At 40.8% G+C, this 17646-nt stretch overlaps 1 protein-coding gene across 37 annotated transcripts in view; it reads right to left on the bottom strand.

The window, feature by feature from the left end:
• LOC136848048 (zinc finger and BTB domain-containing protein 7B-like) overlaps positions 1–16457 on the bottom strand; it is a 212859-nt gene extending 196402 nt beyond the window's left edge. For 26 of the 37 annotated variants that reach the window (XR_010855920.1, XR_010855919.1, XR_010855921.1 and 23 more), the window contains exons 1-4: positions 16283–16434; positions 12058–12154; positions 4249–4794; positions 3153–3380 (exon numbers count right to left, since the gene is read on the bottom strand). Coding sequence is in view for 33 of the 37 variants with exons in the window: in XM_067120148.1 (XP_066976249.1) it covers positions 3153–3380; positions 4249–4701 (681 nt within the window). In the remaining 4 variants the exon portion in view is untranslated. Of the gene's footprint in view, positions 1–3152; positions 3381–4248; positions 4795–12057; positions 12155–12697 lie in introns of all 37 variants that reach the window. The other 11 variants (XM_067120172.1, XM_067120154.1, XM_067120162.1 and 8 more) reach the window with 7 other exon arrangements.
• Between the last annotated feature and the right edge of the window lie 1189 nt (positions 16458–17646).

The raw sequence follows: 17646 nt of genomic DNA, 5'->3' as shown, positions 1-17646 counted from the left end.
TGTTTCTACCAGATAGACAAACAGTAAACTGGTACCAGTGCTTTAGGTTTCCAATATGTGCAAAGTATGAGAGTATATAGAATACTTTTTCAAAGAAATATTTTGATGTTCATAAGTTACCCTCCTCCTACTAGACTGTCAGCAGTATAAAATATAAAGTGAAATTCTTTAGGTTTAAGTATTTGGTAAAGACAAGTCAACTCAACAGAGTCTAATTTTAGAGATAAAGAAAATAAGCAATCTCTTTAACAGAAGGATCTACAGATTTTCTTTTTACATTTGGGCTGGGGAGGGAGGATAAGCACTCCTATGGCAAAAATATAACACACTTTTGAAAAGCAATCCCTTGATTATCAAGATCTTTCTTATCCAACACTCGACATCCTCCAACAACACTGGACCAGGGATGGATGGATGGACAGATAGATAGATAGATAGATAGATAGATAGATAGACAGATAGATAGATAGATACAGTCAGTCCCTGGTTATTGGCGATCCAGTTTTTCAGAGTTTGTCTAGCGACGAAAATTGGCAATTATCAGTGCCGATAATCACATACTGGTGTCAATACATACCTAACAGAGGCGTCGATAACCGAAAAGCGCGATTTTTGGTTATCAGCGATTTACGCTTATCGTCACGTAGTCGGAACGGAATCCCTGCTGATAACCGGGGACTCCCTGTATATATAAAATCACTCTCTGATGGTTGGCATTGCTGCATGGCCTGAGGCATGTTGGTAACACTACTAACACTCATGAAGAGACTGAGAGAGGGTTTGGGGTGAGAACCCTGGAGAAGTTTCCAAGCAGGGAGGGGGTTCAGATGGCTGGACACCATGGGAGAGGAACAGCAGTAAGAAAAGGGTTTCTTGGAAGGTGGTGAAGTAGTGTAGGATGGATGGAGAGGGGTAGACAGGCATTTGACCTCTTGGAGCTTTTCTGTTTTATGCTTTTTCCACATTTTATTAAAGGATGTATGTACAGTACTGTAACTTGTAATGAAATACATCAAGCACACGTAAAAAACAGAGAGAGAGAGAGCGAGCAACTGACGTATCACATACGGTAAAGCCTTCAACACACGCTTCTTCCCTTTTTTCATTTTTATTTTATACTACACCATTCTCTCTTTTATTTTCATGGTATAAAAGGAGAAAAACATATAAAATTTACTGCACAAAAGAGATAAATGCATTTGATATCCCCTAGCATGTGCACACACACACACACACACACACACACACACTACCTCATTTTGGTTGATGGGATCAAGACAAGTTAAACATAGCTCAACATGTTGCCAATATCTACAAATTTGTCTTTTAAATACTGTACTCTTAATCAGAGACGAAATATCAACAGTGACAAAATATTTTCTCGTGTACTGTTTTGATGTGTGCGATAATCATACGTACAACAGAAGGTGAGGATTGACAACCCCTCATTTTTTTTTTATTTTAATGACTGACAGACATATGCATCATTAACATATCTTACACTAACTGGCTACATTCAGAGTATCAATGCAATTGGTAACAAACACCATTTTCCCTCTGTGTACAGTCATTCATGATCAGTCGGTTGTTTGAACTATTCGCTAGTGCTCTGCTAACACGATGATGTACCCTGAACATGTGGCCTTCATTGCAGTGTCTGCAGCACTGCAAGTCCTGGTGGTGTGTAAGGTGCTGTGTATTTTTTGTATGCCTCATCTCGTCTTATGAGGGCAGGAAAGGTGTTGACACTTCAACAGATACTTGATGTTGTTCAGAGAATGGAGGCAGGTTGGTATAAGTTGCATATCATGGAAGAGTATTGCACTGTCCAGTCAACCTTGCATGATATCAAGGCTTCTAAGGGCAATTTGAAAAACGTGACAAACTTCAAGACAGCCAGGAGTCAAGCCTGCAAGGACATTCACCAGTCTACCTTGATGTGGTTTCATCAACAAAGGACTGCTGGTATGAACATACACAGTGTTGAGTTGAAGGCTGCAACTACGAAGTTCACAAGCTTGCATAAGGTGTCTCAAGGTTGGCTGTTTCAATTAAAAATTAGACATGGGATTCCTGATGAAAAGACTCGTGGCAAAGCTTTGGATGCTTCCAGGAGGGAATAGAAGGATTTCGCTAGACATTGTGAAAAGATTCAATGAGAAAGGAAGGTACTGTTTAGGGCAAATCTACAATGCTCACAAAACTGGTCTATTCCACTGCTTGTTACCCACTGACACCTTGGCTGAAGATAAGAAAAAGAATTTACCCGGTCAAAAGCTTTCCAAGCAATGCATTTCTGCTTTGTTGTGTGCAAATGCTACCGGTGGACATCAAAGTGAACCAGTGGTAGCTGGACATGGAAAACAATCATGTGTCCTGTGTGGGTTGATAGTTAGGCTCCCAGTGATTTGGTATCATTAGTGAAGGTTTGGTTTACCACCAAGATTGTAACCAATTGGTTCCATAATCATTTTTGTAAGGAGGTTATTCATCATCAGACCTTGGCTGCTAGACATCAGGTGAAAGCTTTGCTTCTCACAGACAATGCACCAATGCATCCTAATAAAGCCCAGCTGGTTAGTGATGAAGGTCATATTAGGGTCATGTATTTGCCTCCTAATATCACTGCACTCAGCCAATGGACCAAAGTGTCTCGTTGCAACAAAACTGCTAGAGTATACTGTACTGTAGTGGAGACAAAGATACAAAGCACCAACATAATCGCTCGTCCTTCACATTTACGTTGTTGATTTCCTTAGGCTAATCAATATCTCTAGAAAATTCACCAAACATCTTAAAGAAGAGGCAAGTTTAAACTTGTAGTCTGCAATAACATGTAAAAAAAAAGGGTATAACATGCTAAGACAACTTAACAAATGCATTATGGTCACTCTTATGAAAACATAATTAACATGTGAACCTTAAACAAAGGTTTAAAAAGCTCAAATATCTGACAAAATACACATGCAACCTGCATCACAGAACATAGACGACAACAAAGGGATACTTGAAAGCTGCTACATGCTACTGCATTACACAGCCTGAGAAAAATAAAGGAACAAAAATCTGGAAGTTCATTTGGCAATTTATAATGAAACGGATGAAAAATAAAATGAAACAATCCTACAAATCAATGAGACAAAATATCTTACCCCTTGCATTCCAGAGGGCCCTGCCAATGCCTCAACAACAGCCTCATGTAGAGGCTGTGCTTTATTAGGATCTAAGTGTTGAATAAATTTACTACTATGCTCCTCTCCTCCTGTACCAGTATCACCACCACCTGTTTGGGAACTGTAATCTGCTCCAGGATCTTCATTAGGGGTTTCATCTACTGTTTCCACAATTTCTTCTTTGACTAGAGTTTCTTCCGTAGTTTCCTGTAAATATAATAAAATCATATCTGAGGGTTGTATGGGCTAACTATATCCCTTGAAAAAAAAAAAGGGCTGATTTATATACATAATTTGTACTATTTTCTTTACCCTGTGGTAAAAAGTTTCAAATGAGTTTGTTTTCATACAAAAAACACACAACTGTCATTGATTACAAATTCCTGTCTATGTGTTCGTGATTGGATACTCCTCTGAAGTTCACATATGGCTTTCCTAAGCTTTTCATCCTACAGGAACAGCTGATGTCTTAAGTTCTGCACAAGGTCAGTCACAGTAGGTTATAATAATTTTTACAGCATATTACTCTCTAAAACTTGGTAAATATTCACTTACTTTATGACAAACTACAGTCTATATCAGTTGGCCTAACTTACCTAGTCAAAGTTATTAATGTACATCCAAATACAGTTTGGGAAAACTTCTAGACCCTCCCCTCTGCCTAATTCTAGTTTTAAAAACACACACATTCATACATATTTATCTATATATACATACACAAAATTTAATGATAAAATTTATGGTTAGAACTTTACTGTATTTTATAATCATTACCTATGTCTCAATGACTCAAGAATTTCCCAATGTCAACCATGTCTGGATGATCCAGACTTCTAGATTTGTGAGATTTGAGCAAACAAATCAAAACAAAACCTCAACAATGTCAATAATTTGATTCATAGTTGTACAAAATAACATTAGGTGCTTAACTAAAGACTCAGAAAATTACTTCCAACATGATGAAATGGACACCAAGACAATGTTCAGCATGGATGCCGTCAACAACAGTAAAAGTTTTCGCTTTTGCCCAATGACAAGTCTCGATACTTATGAGAAAAAACACGACATTACTTACCTGACTTTGTACTGTAGTATTAACAACCTCTTGCTTTATTGGAAAGTCTAATCTCTGACTAACATCCTCTCCTGGAGCGCCTTCTGAAGTGTTACTGTGTTCCCAAGTCTGTTCAGGTTCTAATCGAAGAGGTGACACTGGCGGGCTGGTCATTTTCTCCCCAGCTTGAAAGCTAGAAAAATTTTCTTCACGCCTCCGTCTTTTCGGGTGGGGGCTGGTTCTGTCATCACGTGAATTCCACGAATAGTTTCTCTTTGTTTGAGGTGGTTCATCAGGCACTGCTAAACCTTTAATTTGTAATAGTTCTGCTACTTTTATTAAACGTGCTAAGTCATTTTGTGCTACTGACACAACTCCATCATACATGTAACTAAGAAGTGCTTCAAGTTCATCACATTTAACATCTTTGCCTAATAATATCACAGGATGTTTGCAAGGAGTGTTTTCAAACATTTTTTCAAAATATTCACTACATGTAGATAAAACCAATTTATGTGTTGGGTAAAACTTTCCTTCACAGGCTAAGGTCACGTCCGAGTATCTTTCCTGAAAGAGAAAAGATTAATAAAACATAATGCTAAAGAATATGGACAATGGAGAGAAAACATTGTTTTGATAAATGTATACAAATTTTTATATACAAAATAGACCTCCCATACATAAGTTCAGATTTGCAATGGTTAAAATCTTATCTGACTCTGGCACTGATACATGGTGCAAGATCAAATTACAACTGTGCCTTATACTGGGGTCACTGAAATGTTTGGTGGCATCATATCCTGGCACATCCTGTCGGTTATCCAGGGGTTTGTCAAATATTTTCTAAACAAGAGAACTGGTTGATTTGGGATTAAAATGCAATGTAGGCAGCTATTCCACCTAAAACAACACTTTAGAGTGCATCCACCCTATGGTAAAAACATGTCATAAAAGCACTTTGGAAACTTAACACTTACATATCACAATTCTGTAAGCAGAAAACACATCTTTGGCAAATAATGGATAATTGTAGGAAGCGCTTATTACTACTAGTAAGTAGTTTACTTGGATTTTACTTTTGTGATATGTGTGCAAGTTACCAACATGTGTTTATGACATGTGGATGCACTTTTATACTTCCTGGTTATATTTCCCACTACAGCAGTCCAGTCTACTTCTAAAGGAAGGACTGGCTTTGTAAAACAGGGCTAGGAGCCTACTTTGCTTCAAGCATTCATACTTAACAGGGTGGTAGGTAGGTATATAAAGAGCATGATCTACCAGACTGGGTTTAAAAGTGACATTTTTATGATAAAGTTTTATATATACTTACCAAGTAATTACATAGCTACTGGGTTTAAAAGTGACATTTTTATGATAAAGTTTTACATATACTTACCAAGTAATTACATAGCTACAAGCTTCCTACCACGGCAGTCTAAAAATTCAGATTTCGAGGTGGTTTTACCATCTCTTGTGTAGGTGACAAGGTCCCGCCACATTTGGGACTGACAGATATAACTCAGCAAAGAGCTTCAATTCTTCAATGTGTTTTAGCCCAGATGTCCATATGAGGGGAAGAGGGAGCGCTCTGATTATGTAATTACTTGGTACATATAAAACTTTATTTTATCATAAAAATGTAATTTTTATATGTGACTTATCAAGTAATTACACAGCTGATGCCACATTGAAAGGAGGCAGGTACCATGGACATGTTCTACTCCAAAACATTAAGAAAGTAATGACTTTGAAACAGAAAGGTTGCTAGCATTAGTATAATGCTTGTTATTCCTTACCTGGTAAGAGAGCTACTACAGGCAGGTACTGCCTCTGGTTGGTGGTCATCTTAACCTGCAGAGGATGTGGCAGTATGGCCAAGAACTGCCTCCACTTTAGTTGGTACTGTGCAGCCATGGAAGTTCACCAATGGTTGACAAAGATTAAAAAAGGGTGCCCTTGCCTGGGCGGAGACCAGAAAAAGTAAACAAAGCTGTCACCTACACTAGAATAAAAACCCACACCCTGACCGATAAAAAATGGCAGGTACTCCAAGTACAATGTACCCCAAAACTTCCCTTAAACTCAACACCTTACAGCAAGGCGAGAGGATAGCAGAAGGACAGAGAGCTTCCTATGCTTCCTCTCCCATAACTATGCCAGCCACGGATGAAGGTCCTACCATACTACAGTTTTCGAATACAGTTTCGACGTCCTTAAGGTAATGTGAAGCGAAGACTGACTTGGACCTCCAAAAGGACCTCCAAAAGGTTGACTGCAGGATAGCTGCTAGGGACACATTATGTCGAAAAGCAAGAAACGTGGCGACGGCCCGAACCTCATGAGCCTTTACCCTAAAGGGTGGTAAGACATCTCCTTGAATCTAATAATATACCTCCAGAATTAAGCTTCTCAGAAAAAACGATAGGGCATTCTTCGACAGAACATGAAGGGTTCCTCACAGAACACCAGAGATTGTTTGAGGGTCCTCTGATCTTCTCTGTCCTGTGTAGGTAGTACCTCAAGGCTCTCACAGGACAAAGGAGTCTCTCTTCCTCCTCTGGTCCAAGAATGTCCATTAAATTCTTAATGGCGGACGAGCGGGGCCAGGGATTGGAGACATCCTCATTATTGGCGAGAAAACCAAGAGAAAGAGAGCAGACAGAGTCCCCTTGCGAAAACCCAACTCTCATCTATAGCTTGGAGTTCACGAATGAGTTTGGCGGTAGCAAACGCCACTAGAAAAAGTCTTTTTAGTGAGGTCCTTGAGAGAAACTAAGCGAAGAGGCTCGATGGAGGAGCTGGCGAGCCACTTCAAAACCATGTCTAAATTCCAAGACACTGCACCAGGTTTCTCTTGCTTGGAAGTCTCAAAAGATCTGATGAGGTCGCTGAGATCCTGATTGGTTGGTGGACAGAACCAACCCTCTATGCTTAAATACTGAACAAAGCATTGACCTGTATCCTTTGATATTAGAAGGCAATAGCTTCCTGGAGGTCCTGAGGTAAAGAAGAAAGCTGGCAATCTGGCTTACAGTCGTTTCAGGAGATGAGATGTTATTGTGGCTGCACCGTCATCTGAAAATTGTCCATTTGGACTGATAGAGCTTACTTGCAGAAGCTTGCCTGCATCTAGCAGTGGCTTCTGCAGCTTGTTGCGAAAAGCCTTTCGCTCTGACAAGGCTCTTGACAGTCTGAATCCTCTCAGGGCGAGAGCAGACAACCCTTGATGGAACCTTGAGAAGTGGGGCTATTTGAGCAGCGACTGTTTTTGTGGTAGCAGCCTCAGGGAAGTACACTAGAAGTTGCAGCAGGTCTGGGAACCACTCCTTTCTGGGCCAGAATTAGAGTCATTGTGCCATTCTGGTGAGATAACTTGATCACCTCCCTGACCAACCCGAATGGAGGAAAAGCATAAACGTCCAAGACTGTCCAACCTAAAAGCATGGCATCCTTCGCCCATGAGCAGGGGTCTGGAACTGGGGAGCAAAAGAGAGGAAGATGGTGATTCCTCAATGTTGCTAAGAGGTCTATGGAAGGTTTGTCCCATAGCTTCCAAAGATTGAGGCAGACTAGGGATCTAAGGTCCACTCTGTTGGCAGGACTTGATGGCAACAGCTTAAATTGTTTGCCAAGATGTTCAGTCCTCAGGAATGATTGTGACTTGGCTCTGCTCAGCCCAGAGAAGGTCTGTCTTTCGCCATCTCGCAGAGAGCGAAGGAGTGAGAGCCTCGCTGCTCGTGGACATGTGACAAAGCTGTGGTGTTGTCCTTGTATACTGCTATAGTCTTGCCAGCTACGAGCAGAGAGAAGGACTTCTGCTCCATTGTCCAAGTCCCTGAGACTCTTCGACTCCCTAGCAGGGATCCCCAACCTGGATCAAATGTGTTGGAATAAAATTCTAGGCTGGGGAGCAGAGGCAGAAAAGATATCCCTCTTTGAAGTCTTTCTTTGGACAACACCATTGAAGATCCTCCTTGATCTCCGACAAGATCGGGAAGATGAAGGAGTCCGACTGGGTCTTCCTGCATCAATTCGCCTTCATATAAAACTGCAGGGGCCTTATGTGAAGCCTGCCCAACTTGATTCTAAGAAGACGAAGCCATTTGCCAAGAGGTGTGAGGATCTGAGTGAAGACCTGTGGGGCTGTGGACAGACTGAAGCAAAGGGCCTGAAACTGGTGAACTTTGCCCTGAAAGACAAACCTCAAAAATTTTCTGGAGCTGTGGGAATTACTTGACCGCTCCTGCTTAGCTGGTCTGCTAGGACATTCAGTCTACCTTGGATGAATCTTGTTATTAATTTTGTCTGATTCTGGTTTGTCCATGAATGTCTACCTTGGATGAATCTTGTTATTAATTTTGTCTGATTCTGGTTTGTCCAAAGTAGAAGATCCCTTGCAGTCTAGCAAAGGGAGAAGGAATACGTTCCCTCTTGCTTGCTTTTGCAGGACAGCACTGTGGTATTGTCCGAATGGACTGCTACTGTCTTCCCAGAAACTTCCAAGGCAAAGGCTTGCAATCCCAGATGAACTGCCTTTAACTCTTTCACATTTATGTGAAACCTCTGTTGATCTGGCGACCACCTCCCAGAGACCTCCTTGTCTCCTAGGAGAGCTCCCTAGCCTAAGTCTGATGCATCTGCATAAAAGCTTAGGTCTGGGTTCTGGATGAGAAGTGCCTTCCCTTCCAGCAGCCTGTCTTCTGACTTCCACCAGAGCAGGTGCTTCTTTATTTCGGGAGTTACAGGGAACACGAACAAGTCTGGGTGACATTTCCTGTCCCAGCTGGCTTGAAGAAAAAACTGAAAAACTCTATGTGTAGCCTTCCCAGGGATGCGAATTGCTCAATGGAGGCTAGAGTTCCCAAGAGACTCATCCACCATCTGTTGGCAGAGCAAGTCTGGAGAGAGAGAAACTTGTCTATGGTTTTCAGACAAGATTCCACTCTCTTGGGAGATGGAAAAGCCCAAAAAGCTGGAGTTCAGAATCATCCCCAATAAACTATCTCCTGAGAAGGAGCCAGTTGGGATTTCTCATGGTTGATGAGCAAACCTAGATTGCTGACTAAGCAAAGGGTCTTGATAAGGTCCTCTGTGCATTGATCCTTCGTTGGGGAGCGAAGGAGCCAATTGTCCAGGTAGAGTGTGATATTGAGGCCCCCTGAGATGGAGCCACCCTGCAAGGGGAGCGAGAACATAAGTAAAAACTTGAAGGGCCATCAATAACCCGAAATGTAGGGCTTGAAAATGGAAGACCCGGTCCTGGAAAACGAATCTGAGGAACTTCCTTGAATCCTGATGAAAGTACACATCCTGCATATCTATTGAGACCATCCAGTCTCCTTGATGAATGGATGTAAGACTGGAATGATTGGTCTCCATTCTGAAGTTTGTCTTCTGAATAAAGACATTCAGTGCACTTACATCCAGGACCAGTCTCCATCCTCCCAATGATTTGGAAACCATGAAAAGGCGATTGTAGAATCCCTCTGAATCTACATCCTCGACTATCTCTAGAGCCTTTTTGTTGAGAAGGGGGAAACTTCCTTCGTGAGGGCCACAAACCTCTCTCAGCCTTAGGAGTAGGCGGTCAAGACAATAGGCTTCTTGATTAAAGGAGGTTTTCCTGAACGGGATAGCGTAGCCCTCCTTGAGGACTTGTATGAGCCATTGTTCTGCTCCCATTTCACTCCATTTGTCCCAGAATATGGAGTCTGGCACCCACTAGGGCATGGAGGAGTAGGTCTTCATTTTCTTGATGAGGGTCTCGATGCTGACTTCTTAACTGCTCGCAACGTAGAGTGAACATTGGAGCTTGGTCTGGAAGACCTCATTCTCCCACCACGAAAGGGATGAGGCTGTAGAGGAGAGGCCAACTTCCCACTAAATGAAGAAGGGTCCTTAAGATGTCTCGCTGACTGAGACAGAAGGTCCTGGGTTGATTTTTTGCGCAGATGAGACACAATGTCATTAACCGACGACTGTGGGAACAGAAAATCCTTCACCAAGGGAGAAAAAAGGAGAGCAGACTTCTGTGCTGTAGTCACTCCTTTGGTGGCACATGAACACCATTACTCTCTCTTTATTAAAACACCCAACGTAAAAAGAGAGGCTAGCTCCCTACAACTTCTAAAGCCTTTATCGGTGCAAGAGAGAACACCCAGAGTGTTCAAGATGCTAGCTCCTAGAACTTCTAAAGCCTTTATCAGTGCAAGAGAGAACACCCAGAGCGTTCAAGACAAAGTCCTAAGGGAGAGATGAACAGTCCTGTATTTTCCGTGGCAAGGCACCCACCGACCTCTACAATCAGCGCAAATGGTATGCAAGCCATATTTCGCTGAAGTACACCTCGTACTGCAGCCTTTGCTGCAATAATGAGTGGAAGACGTACTTGTGTCAGACATCGTCAACAAGTTGGCAACCAAAAGTCAAAGTAAGGAAAAATTTTGTCAAATATTGAAAGAACTAAGGTTTTAAAAAAAAGCCTAACAATAAATAATTGCCGAATCGCTACCAAGTAAGTATACTTCACCAAATTGATCTCAATCAACACCAGTAACGAAATCCAAATTTAGCTGAGAGCTAACAACCTCGTCATCAGCCAGCAGCAACAAGCTGAAGTGCTTTGCTGAGTTGTTCCCCTCTTTTCCAAAAGTGGGTGGGACTATCTACTTACCACAAAACAAAAGAATGGCTACCGCGAATTTTCAAATTTTAGCTGCCGAACTAGTTAGAAACTACAGTTACGTAATTACTTGGTAAATTACTTACATAAAAATGTTTAAAAGGTAAAAAGTTGAGTGAAGACACGAGTAAAAACCAAGAGAAGCAAAGCATAGCTTACAATGACTGGAAAGAAACTGAAGTATAAAACTACAATCAAGAGAGCAGCCATGTGCTTGTGGGAAGGGTGTGAGGGTCAATGCTGTACCGGGTACCAAATGTAACAGATGATGTCGCATGAGACACTCATGAGTACAAAATACATCCACAGTTCTGAGACCTTTGATGGTGTTAATGCATTAACAACTGTGGAATAAAGGGGAGCTGAGAACCATGTGACAGCACTACCTTGTTGTGACGTGCGGAACTTAGAAAGGTAGTTATTTCTGCTCTCTGGGGACATTTGAACTATGTGGAAGAATTGGAGAGCTATACATTGGTAAATAAAAACGTCCTATTAGCAGATAAAAATGTCCTATTAGCAGAGAGCAGACTTACAGTGGGTATGTTAAGCCTGACCCACTCTTTGTAGCAGAAACATGGGCACAGTAACAAAAAAGTGAGGTAATTTCAAAAAATGTTAAAGTTCATGGCTGGCGTATGGAGGAATGACTGTGTTAAGATGAGGGCCTACTAGAGATAGGTGGAATCAAGCTGTAAAAAAATAAAAAAAATAAAAATTTTTTTTTTAAATGATCAAAACCTAAAACATAAAGATGGATTGGACATGTGGAAAGAATAGATGACAAACAGCTGGCCAGAAATGTAGTAAATACAGCATGGAAGGAGTAGGAGAAGACCCAATCATTCATGTATAAGGGGTTAGATAGAGACCCAGACCTGAAGGGGGCAGAAAGAGCATAGCAAAGAACCATTTTATACATCTATTATGCATTATTTTAAGATTAGAGAGAGAGAACCAAGTTACTTAGCAGCGGGACCTACAGCTTATTGTGGAATCAACCACATTATAGAGAAATGAATTTCTATCACCAGAAATAAATTCCTCTAACTCTTCATCAGCTGGTCAGAGAGAGTGAGAGAGAGAGAGAGAGAGAGAGAGAGAGAGAGAGAGAGAGAGAGAGAGAGAGACCCATATGTATTTACCTTCTCTCTAGCGTAGACAATATGTGGCAAAATGTAGTTTTGTGGTTATTCCCAAAGCGACAACAAACCATCCGTCATCTTGCACTTTCTGCCTTATCTGTAAAGAAGGGGGGCATAAGAAAACTGTAAAAAAAAAATAAAGGCATCATCAATAAAAACAACAACGACAGTCTGAGAGAGAGAGAGAGAGAGAGTGGTAAAAAAAAATAAAGGCATCATCAATAAAAACAACATAGACAGTCTGAGAGAGAGAGAGAGACAAGAGAGAGAGAGAGAGAGAAAGACAAGAGAGAGAGAGAGAGAGAGAGAATTAGCTCCAGTTGGCTTGTTACAATGACAGATATCCATAGGCAAAAGTTAAATAATAATTATATTAAGAATAATGATACCGTAATTTTAATAAAACTGTTGTTTAGCATACTGTATGTTATATTTCATGCATGTGTCACATTATCATATAATTCATGAACACAGCAATTAGGCACCATTTGCATTTTGGTAACGTTTACTTTCTTAAAACATCAGCGGATTGCGTTTTACCGACATCATCATCAGCCACTGGTTGCTAAATGCATTTAGGAGATTTGAATTTTTCGTAAATATGACATTTTTGTAATAAAATAGTTTTATATATACGTACCCAGTAGTTACTTAGCTAATGATTATGCTCACACGGCATCCTAAATTCAAAATTCGTGGTAATGTGCCAGTTGCTAAGTGGGGGTGACAGGCCCCGTCCACTGCAACAGGAGGGTGGGAGCGACTCACAGCGAATGGCATCATTCTATTATCTTGCTGCAAACTCCACATGAAAAAAAGGGGAGGAGGGAGTGCTCCAATTCAGTAATTACTTGTTAAGTGTATAAAACTTTATAAAAATGTCATTTTTATATAAATCACTTACCAAGTAATTACATAGTTGAATCCCACATTGACAAAAGCCAACAAAGGGTCAGGGTTGGCAGAAGCCAACTCCTTGCGCAAAACCATAAACAAGGTGGAAGGGAGGCAGCAGGGCGGAGACACTGTCGTGGTGTAATACCCGATGTGCCAAAAGAGCGAGGATGTCACAGTGACAGGTAGAGTGGTATACAGCAAGGTGGGAGGAGAGTAGCAAGGCATGACACAACCCACCTACCAGCCGCCTCCTTACAAGATGCTATGCTGCCTGAAGATGACAGTTCACGTTTTGAAAATACTTCCAGTACAGCATTTACCACGCACTGCAAATGACATATTCAAGGTGGTGGAAGAAGAGGGGCCACACTAACATCAAAAAACACTGACAAGACAGTGGGAAGATGAAGATCATAAGAGAGGGGAAACAAGAGGGAAGGAAATAGAGTAGAAAAAGAACCTATCCTTTGGCGATTCAGGAATACAACCAGTGGTCTGTGACAAAGGTGAAAAGAGTGTGGAGATCAGGTGAACTGAAGTCCATCCATGTCAGCAAAGTGTTCTTGTGTTTTGAATACTGACCGCACCTGACCACCTCAAAGGCGTAAGCTATCTCTAACAATAGGTATGATTCATCCCAAATAAATAAAATTTGTAAAATGCCACCATACCAATTTGTACTTTTTAATAATATTACAAGTGATTTAGACCCAACCTCCCTTGTGTTGTCCCTATACTCAATTTATTTTATCTTAAGGGTACAACTGTTGTTACACCCAAGAGCTTGCACTGCCCCATCACTGGAGTAACTGTCAGCATGGGTCTGGTTTTAAATAAGCAATATGGAGAGTAAGCATAGTTAGGCTTTTGAGATGGCAAATGAGTTTCTAAATTAGGCTAGGCTATGTGCTAGCCTGACAAGCAAATTTTTTTTTATTTCAGTTTTCCTTACAGAAAAATCATGGATTTTTTTAATTTTCTCAAGAGGCAAAACAAGCCTCAGGCCTAATTTTGTTATTTACAACACTAATGAATACTTTTAAAATATAAAACAAATCTGGGATGTTTGAACAAATCTGAAACCCTGTAAAAAAAAAAAAAAAAAAAGCTCTGTTTTGGGTAATCCTACAGTTATGGGATCCAAATTCACTGCTCCCTTGTGTGTTTTTGTTTACGTTTCTCCTCTACTTTCAATTCCATCTTTTGACAGACCTACAAAATGAGCAGTTGATGGGCTTACGGAAGCAGAGATTGTAAAATAACAAGGGAATAAAGTTCTGCACCTCAGACAAATAGTGCAGTGTGCCCACAACTGCGTCTGTGGAGTGACTGCTTAGGAACCACGAACCAGGTAGGGACCTGGCACGGGCTCTTGATCTTCAGCAGCCTCTTTTTGATAAATATAAAAAATGAGCAGTTTATCTGCTCAGACTGCAGAAGTAGAGATTTACGATTTTCTCCAAATTCTATGGGTCCACATCCCGAGACATGGTTTTGTTTATGTACGTTTTCCCCCTTATTCCATTTGTTTTTGTACAATCTCTGCTTCTGTAAGCAGATAAACTGCCCAGTGTTTCACTGCTTTCCATGATTCAATAAATATTTGATAGTTTGGTAGAACTATATAGTAGCTCCGCATCAGTGACTGCCTTCTAACTTAACTTTTTCTACAATTTTTTGGTTGCTAATTATGAATTTACCTTTAATTTTTGGCGCTCAAGTGTAATTAACCCGTGAAGTACATCCAACAAGGGGTTTCCACACGCGATCTTCACAAGACAGAGCACAGGTATATACGTCTGTTTCAAACAGTTCATATTCCATCTGGCAAGTGCAATAACTTGTTAACGTATGGGTACCCAAGCCCCCCCGGGCCAGTAATAAACACGGCGAAGGGACATTCCATTTGACAGACAACAAGAGATGCACCGCCAGTATCAGAACCCCTAAAAGTGTGGAAAAAACCAGTTGAAAAGGTAAAAACAGGCACGGAGCTAAATTACTAATCTTAACTTTGCATAATACAGTGAATTTGGACCCCTAACCTGTAGGGTTATCTGTTTAGGACTAAATATGATGGGACTGAGGTGCTTTGACACACTATGATATAAAGGGGTAGATCTAAGTAGTAGCTCTGCGGCAGCGATTTCCTTCTAACTTTGACTTTTTCTACAGTTTTTTGGTTGCTAACTATGGATTTACATTCAATTTTTGTCGCATGAATGTAATTAACCTGTAATTAACCCCTGAAGTCTATCCAACAAGGGGTTTCCATAAGCATTGGTTCCATAAGCAATCTTCACAAGAGAAAACGGGTATATACGTCTGTTTGGAACGGTTCATATCCCATCCAGCAAGTGCAATAACTTGTTAACGTATGGGTACCGCCGCCCCTGGGGCCAGTACTATACACGGCGAAGGGGCATTCCATTTGGCTGACAACAAACAAATGCACCGCCAGTTTCAGAAGTCCTGAAGTGTAGAAAAAACCAGTTTCCAAGGTAAAAACAGGCGCGAAGCTAATACTTAGAATTACCGAAAAGAGATTTGCCTGCTTAATGGCAGAAGCAGCTAAGCCGATGAAATAACCCTCCTTGACCCGAGATGCTCTAAGCAAGTGGAGAAGTGGCAATGTTTTTGTACAGGCTAGCCTAGGTCCTATCTCCGCGTGAAATGACTTAGAAAAGCTTCCATTTTCTCATGACAGTTTCTCCTGGGGCAACTTTGTCACAGACCGTCACAAACGACAAGCGAGGGACAGGCCCAGGACATGTCTAAATAAAGCAGGCACGGACTGGGTACTCGGCTTACGTCAACGAACCAAACGAGGGAAACTACCAAGAATAAAACACTGATCTCTATGATGACGAAATGTACGCACGAACGCAAATATTGCGAGTGGATAGAACCCGGGCATCAAAACCTACGGGGAACATAAAAGAAGGCCTTTATTGACGCATCAAGACCCAACGCCCCTTTAACAAGAGAAGCTTTTGTCCCATCCACAAGTTGACATGTAGGGAGTACATCAGATACCGAACCACGATGCCGTTTGTGTTCGCACAATAAGAAACGAGCAGTTCAAACAAACCCATAACACTCTTCCCGTCCACATACAAAGCATCATAAACAATAACATGGTGGGAAGCTTAACCGCCATTAGGGTAGAACCAAGAAACACTGCAGACACTTAGTTTCTCCCTACTTATTTCTCTCTCTCTCGCATCACACAACCGACTTGAACTGTTGTACTCGCTAACCATACAATGCCGCTGACATATCGGGTCACCAGTGCCTGAACAGATCACACGAAGGAGTTGTCACTTACACCTAAAACTAAAATATTTGTGATTTGACTCCACGGCTGCAGCGTCGAATCGGCGTCAGGAAGCGGGCGATGAGTCTTGCCAGATGAACGATGCTCCCACTCAAGATGCGTATATCATCAGCTCGGGTTCGCAGCAAAGTGATGAAACGGGATAAGAACAGAAAGCTTATGCATAATATAAGAACTGACGTACAACTAGAGGTATCTTAAGCTATAATAGCATTTACAGACTGTGATCAGGAAGCCTTGACACTTAACTTCTAAAATTAAGATGTTAGTTGAAATAAATAGCTACACTTTTTTTCAAATTGAATCCCTTGATAAGAGACGATGAAATTAATCTGGAATACTGTAGAACACGCATGATATGTGGGAAATGATAAGTAATAAATCATAGTGGTAATTACTATAGTAAATCTCGAGTAGTCTTTCAGTCATTGGAAATATACATATAGAAGCGTTTCTTTTTTTAGAATATGCATTACTTTAAAACGTTCATAAAATTCTAAAATATGAAACGATTCTGTTTTGGCATTAACAGACATAGTAGCTTGAATAGTTATATGCGAGCTTGATATGACTGGACTGGTTCACCGGTATCTCAGATCCTTTTCATAGATCCGCTTTCAAATGCATCATGAGGAAAGTTGCCAAGTCGTCAAATGCTAAGGCATCAAAAGAAATACGAGGAAAAGGCGTATGCACACCAGTATAGCGTCGACCGTACTCTCGTACCTTTACAGTGTAATCGCAAGAATCATATGAAGGTTCACGAGAACAAGAAAATCTTCTTTCCTTATAAATGCATGAGTTAACCATTTTGGGGGTGACAACAAAGAAAGCTGTAGAAGTACGTGATCATTTATAAAGATCAAATTGTACCTGTATCCATGACGTAGTGAAAGGATTATTATTATTATTATTATTATTATTACACACAGAGCATGGTCAAGTCATCAGTTTTAACACCGCTGAACGTGAAAAAGGATTTACCAGCTTTGCCTGAAGTAAAAATAGATAAAACATAAAAGTAAAATGATAGAGTTAAATCATCAGCAGTGGAGATTCAAACACAGATATAGGCACACGCAAAGAATATCATACAGCACCTCACAATGTAAAAAGCAAGAGAAATTGCGTCTCAGACCTAGAGATTTGTCTACATCCTCCCTTCAAAGTCGCAGAGAGGCCATGATGAAATTGGATTAACTTTGTTTCTTCCATATTATGTATATATACATATTGTACACACACCACACATATATATATATATATATATGTGTGTGTGTAAAAGAATAATAATGGGGAAGAAAAACATCAAGTGGGTGAAGAATAAAACAAACATTAAGTCATTTATCAACAAA

The sequence above is a fragment of the Macrobrachium rosenbergii genome, chromosome 18 (genome assembly GCF_040412425.1).
Source record: "Macrobrachium rosenbergii isolate ZJJX-2024 chromosome 18, ASM4041242v1, whole genome shotgun sequence".
NCBI lineage: Eukaryota > Metazoa > Arthropoda > Malacostraca > Decapoda > Palaemonidae > Macrobrachium > Macrobrachium rosenbergii.
The sequence above is the reverse complement of the archived record's forward strand: the minus strand, read 5'-3'. Positions and strand labels throughout refer to the sequence as shown.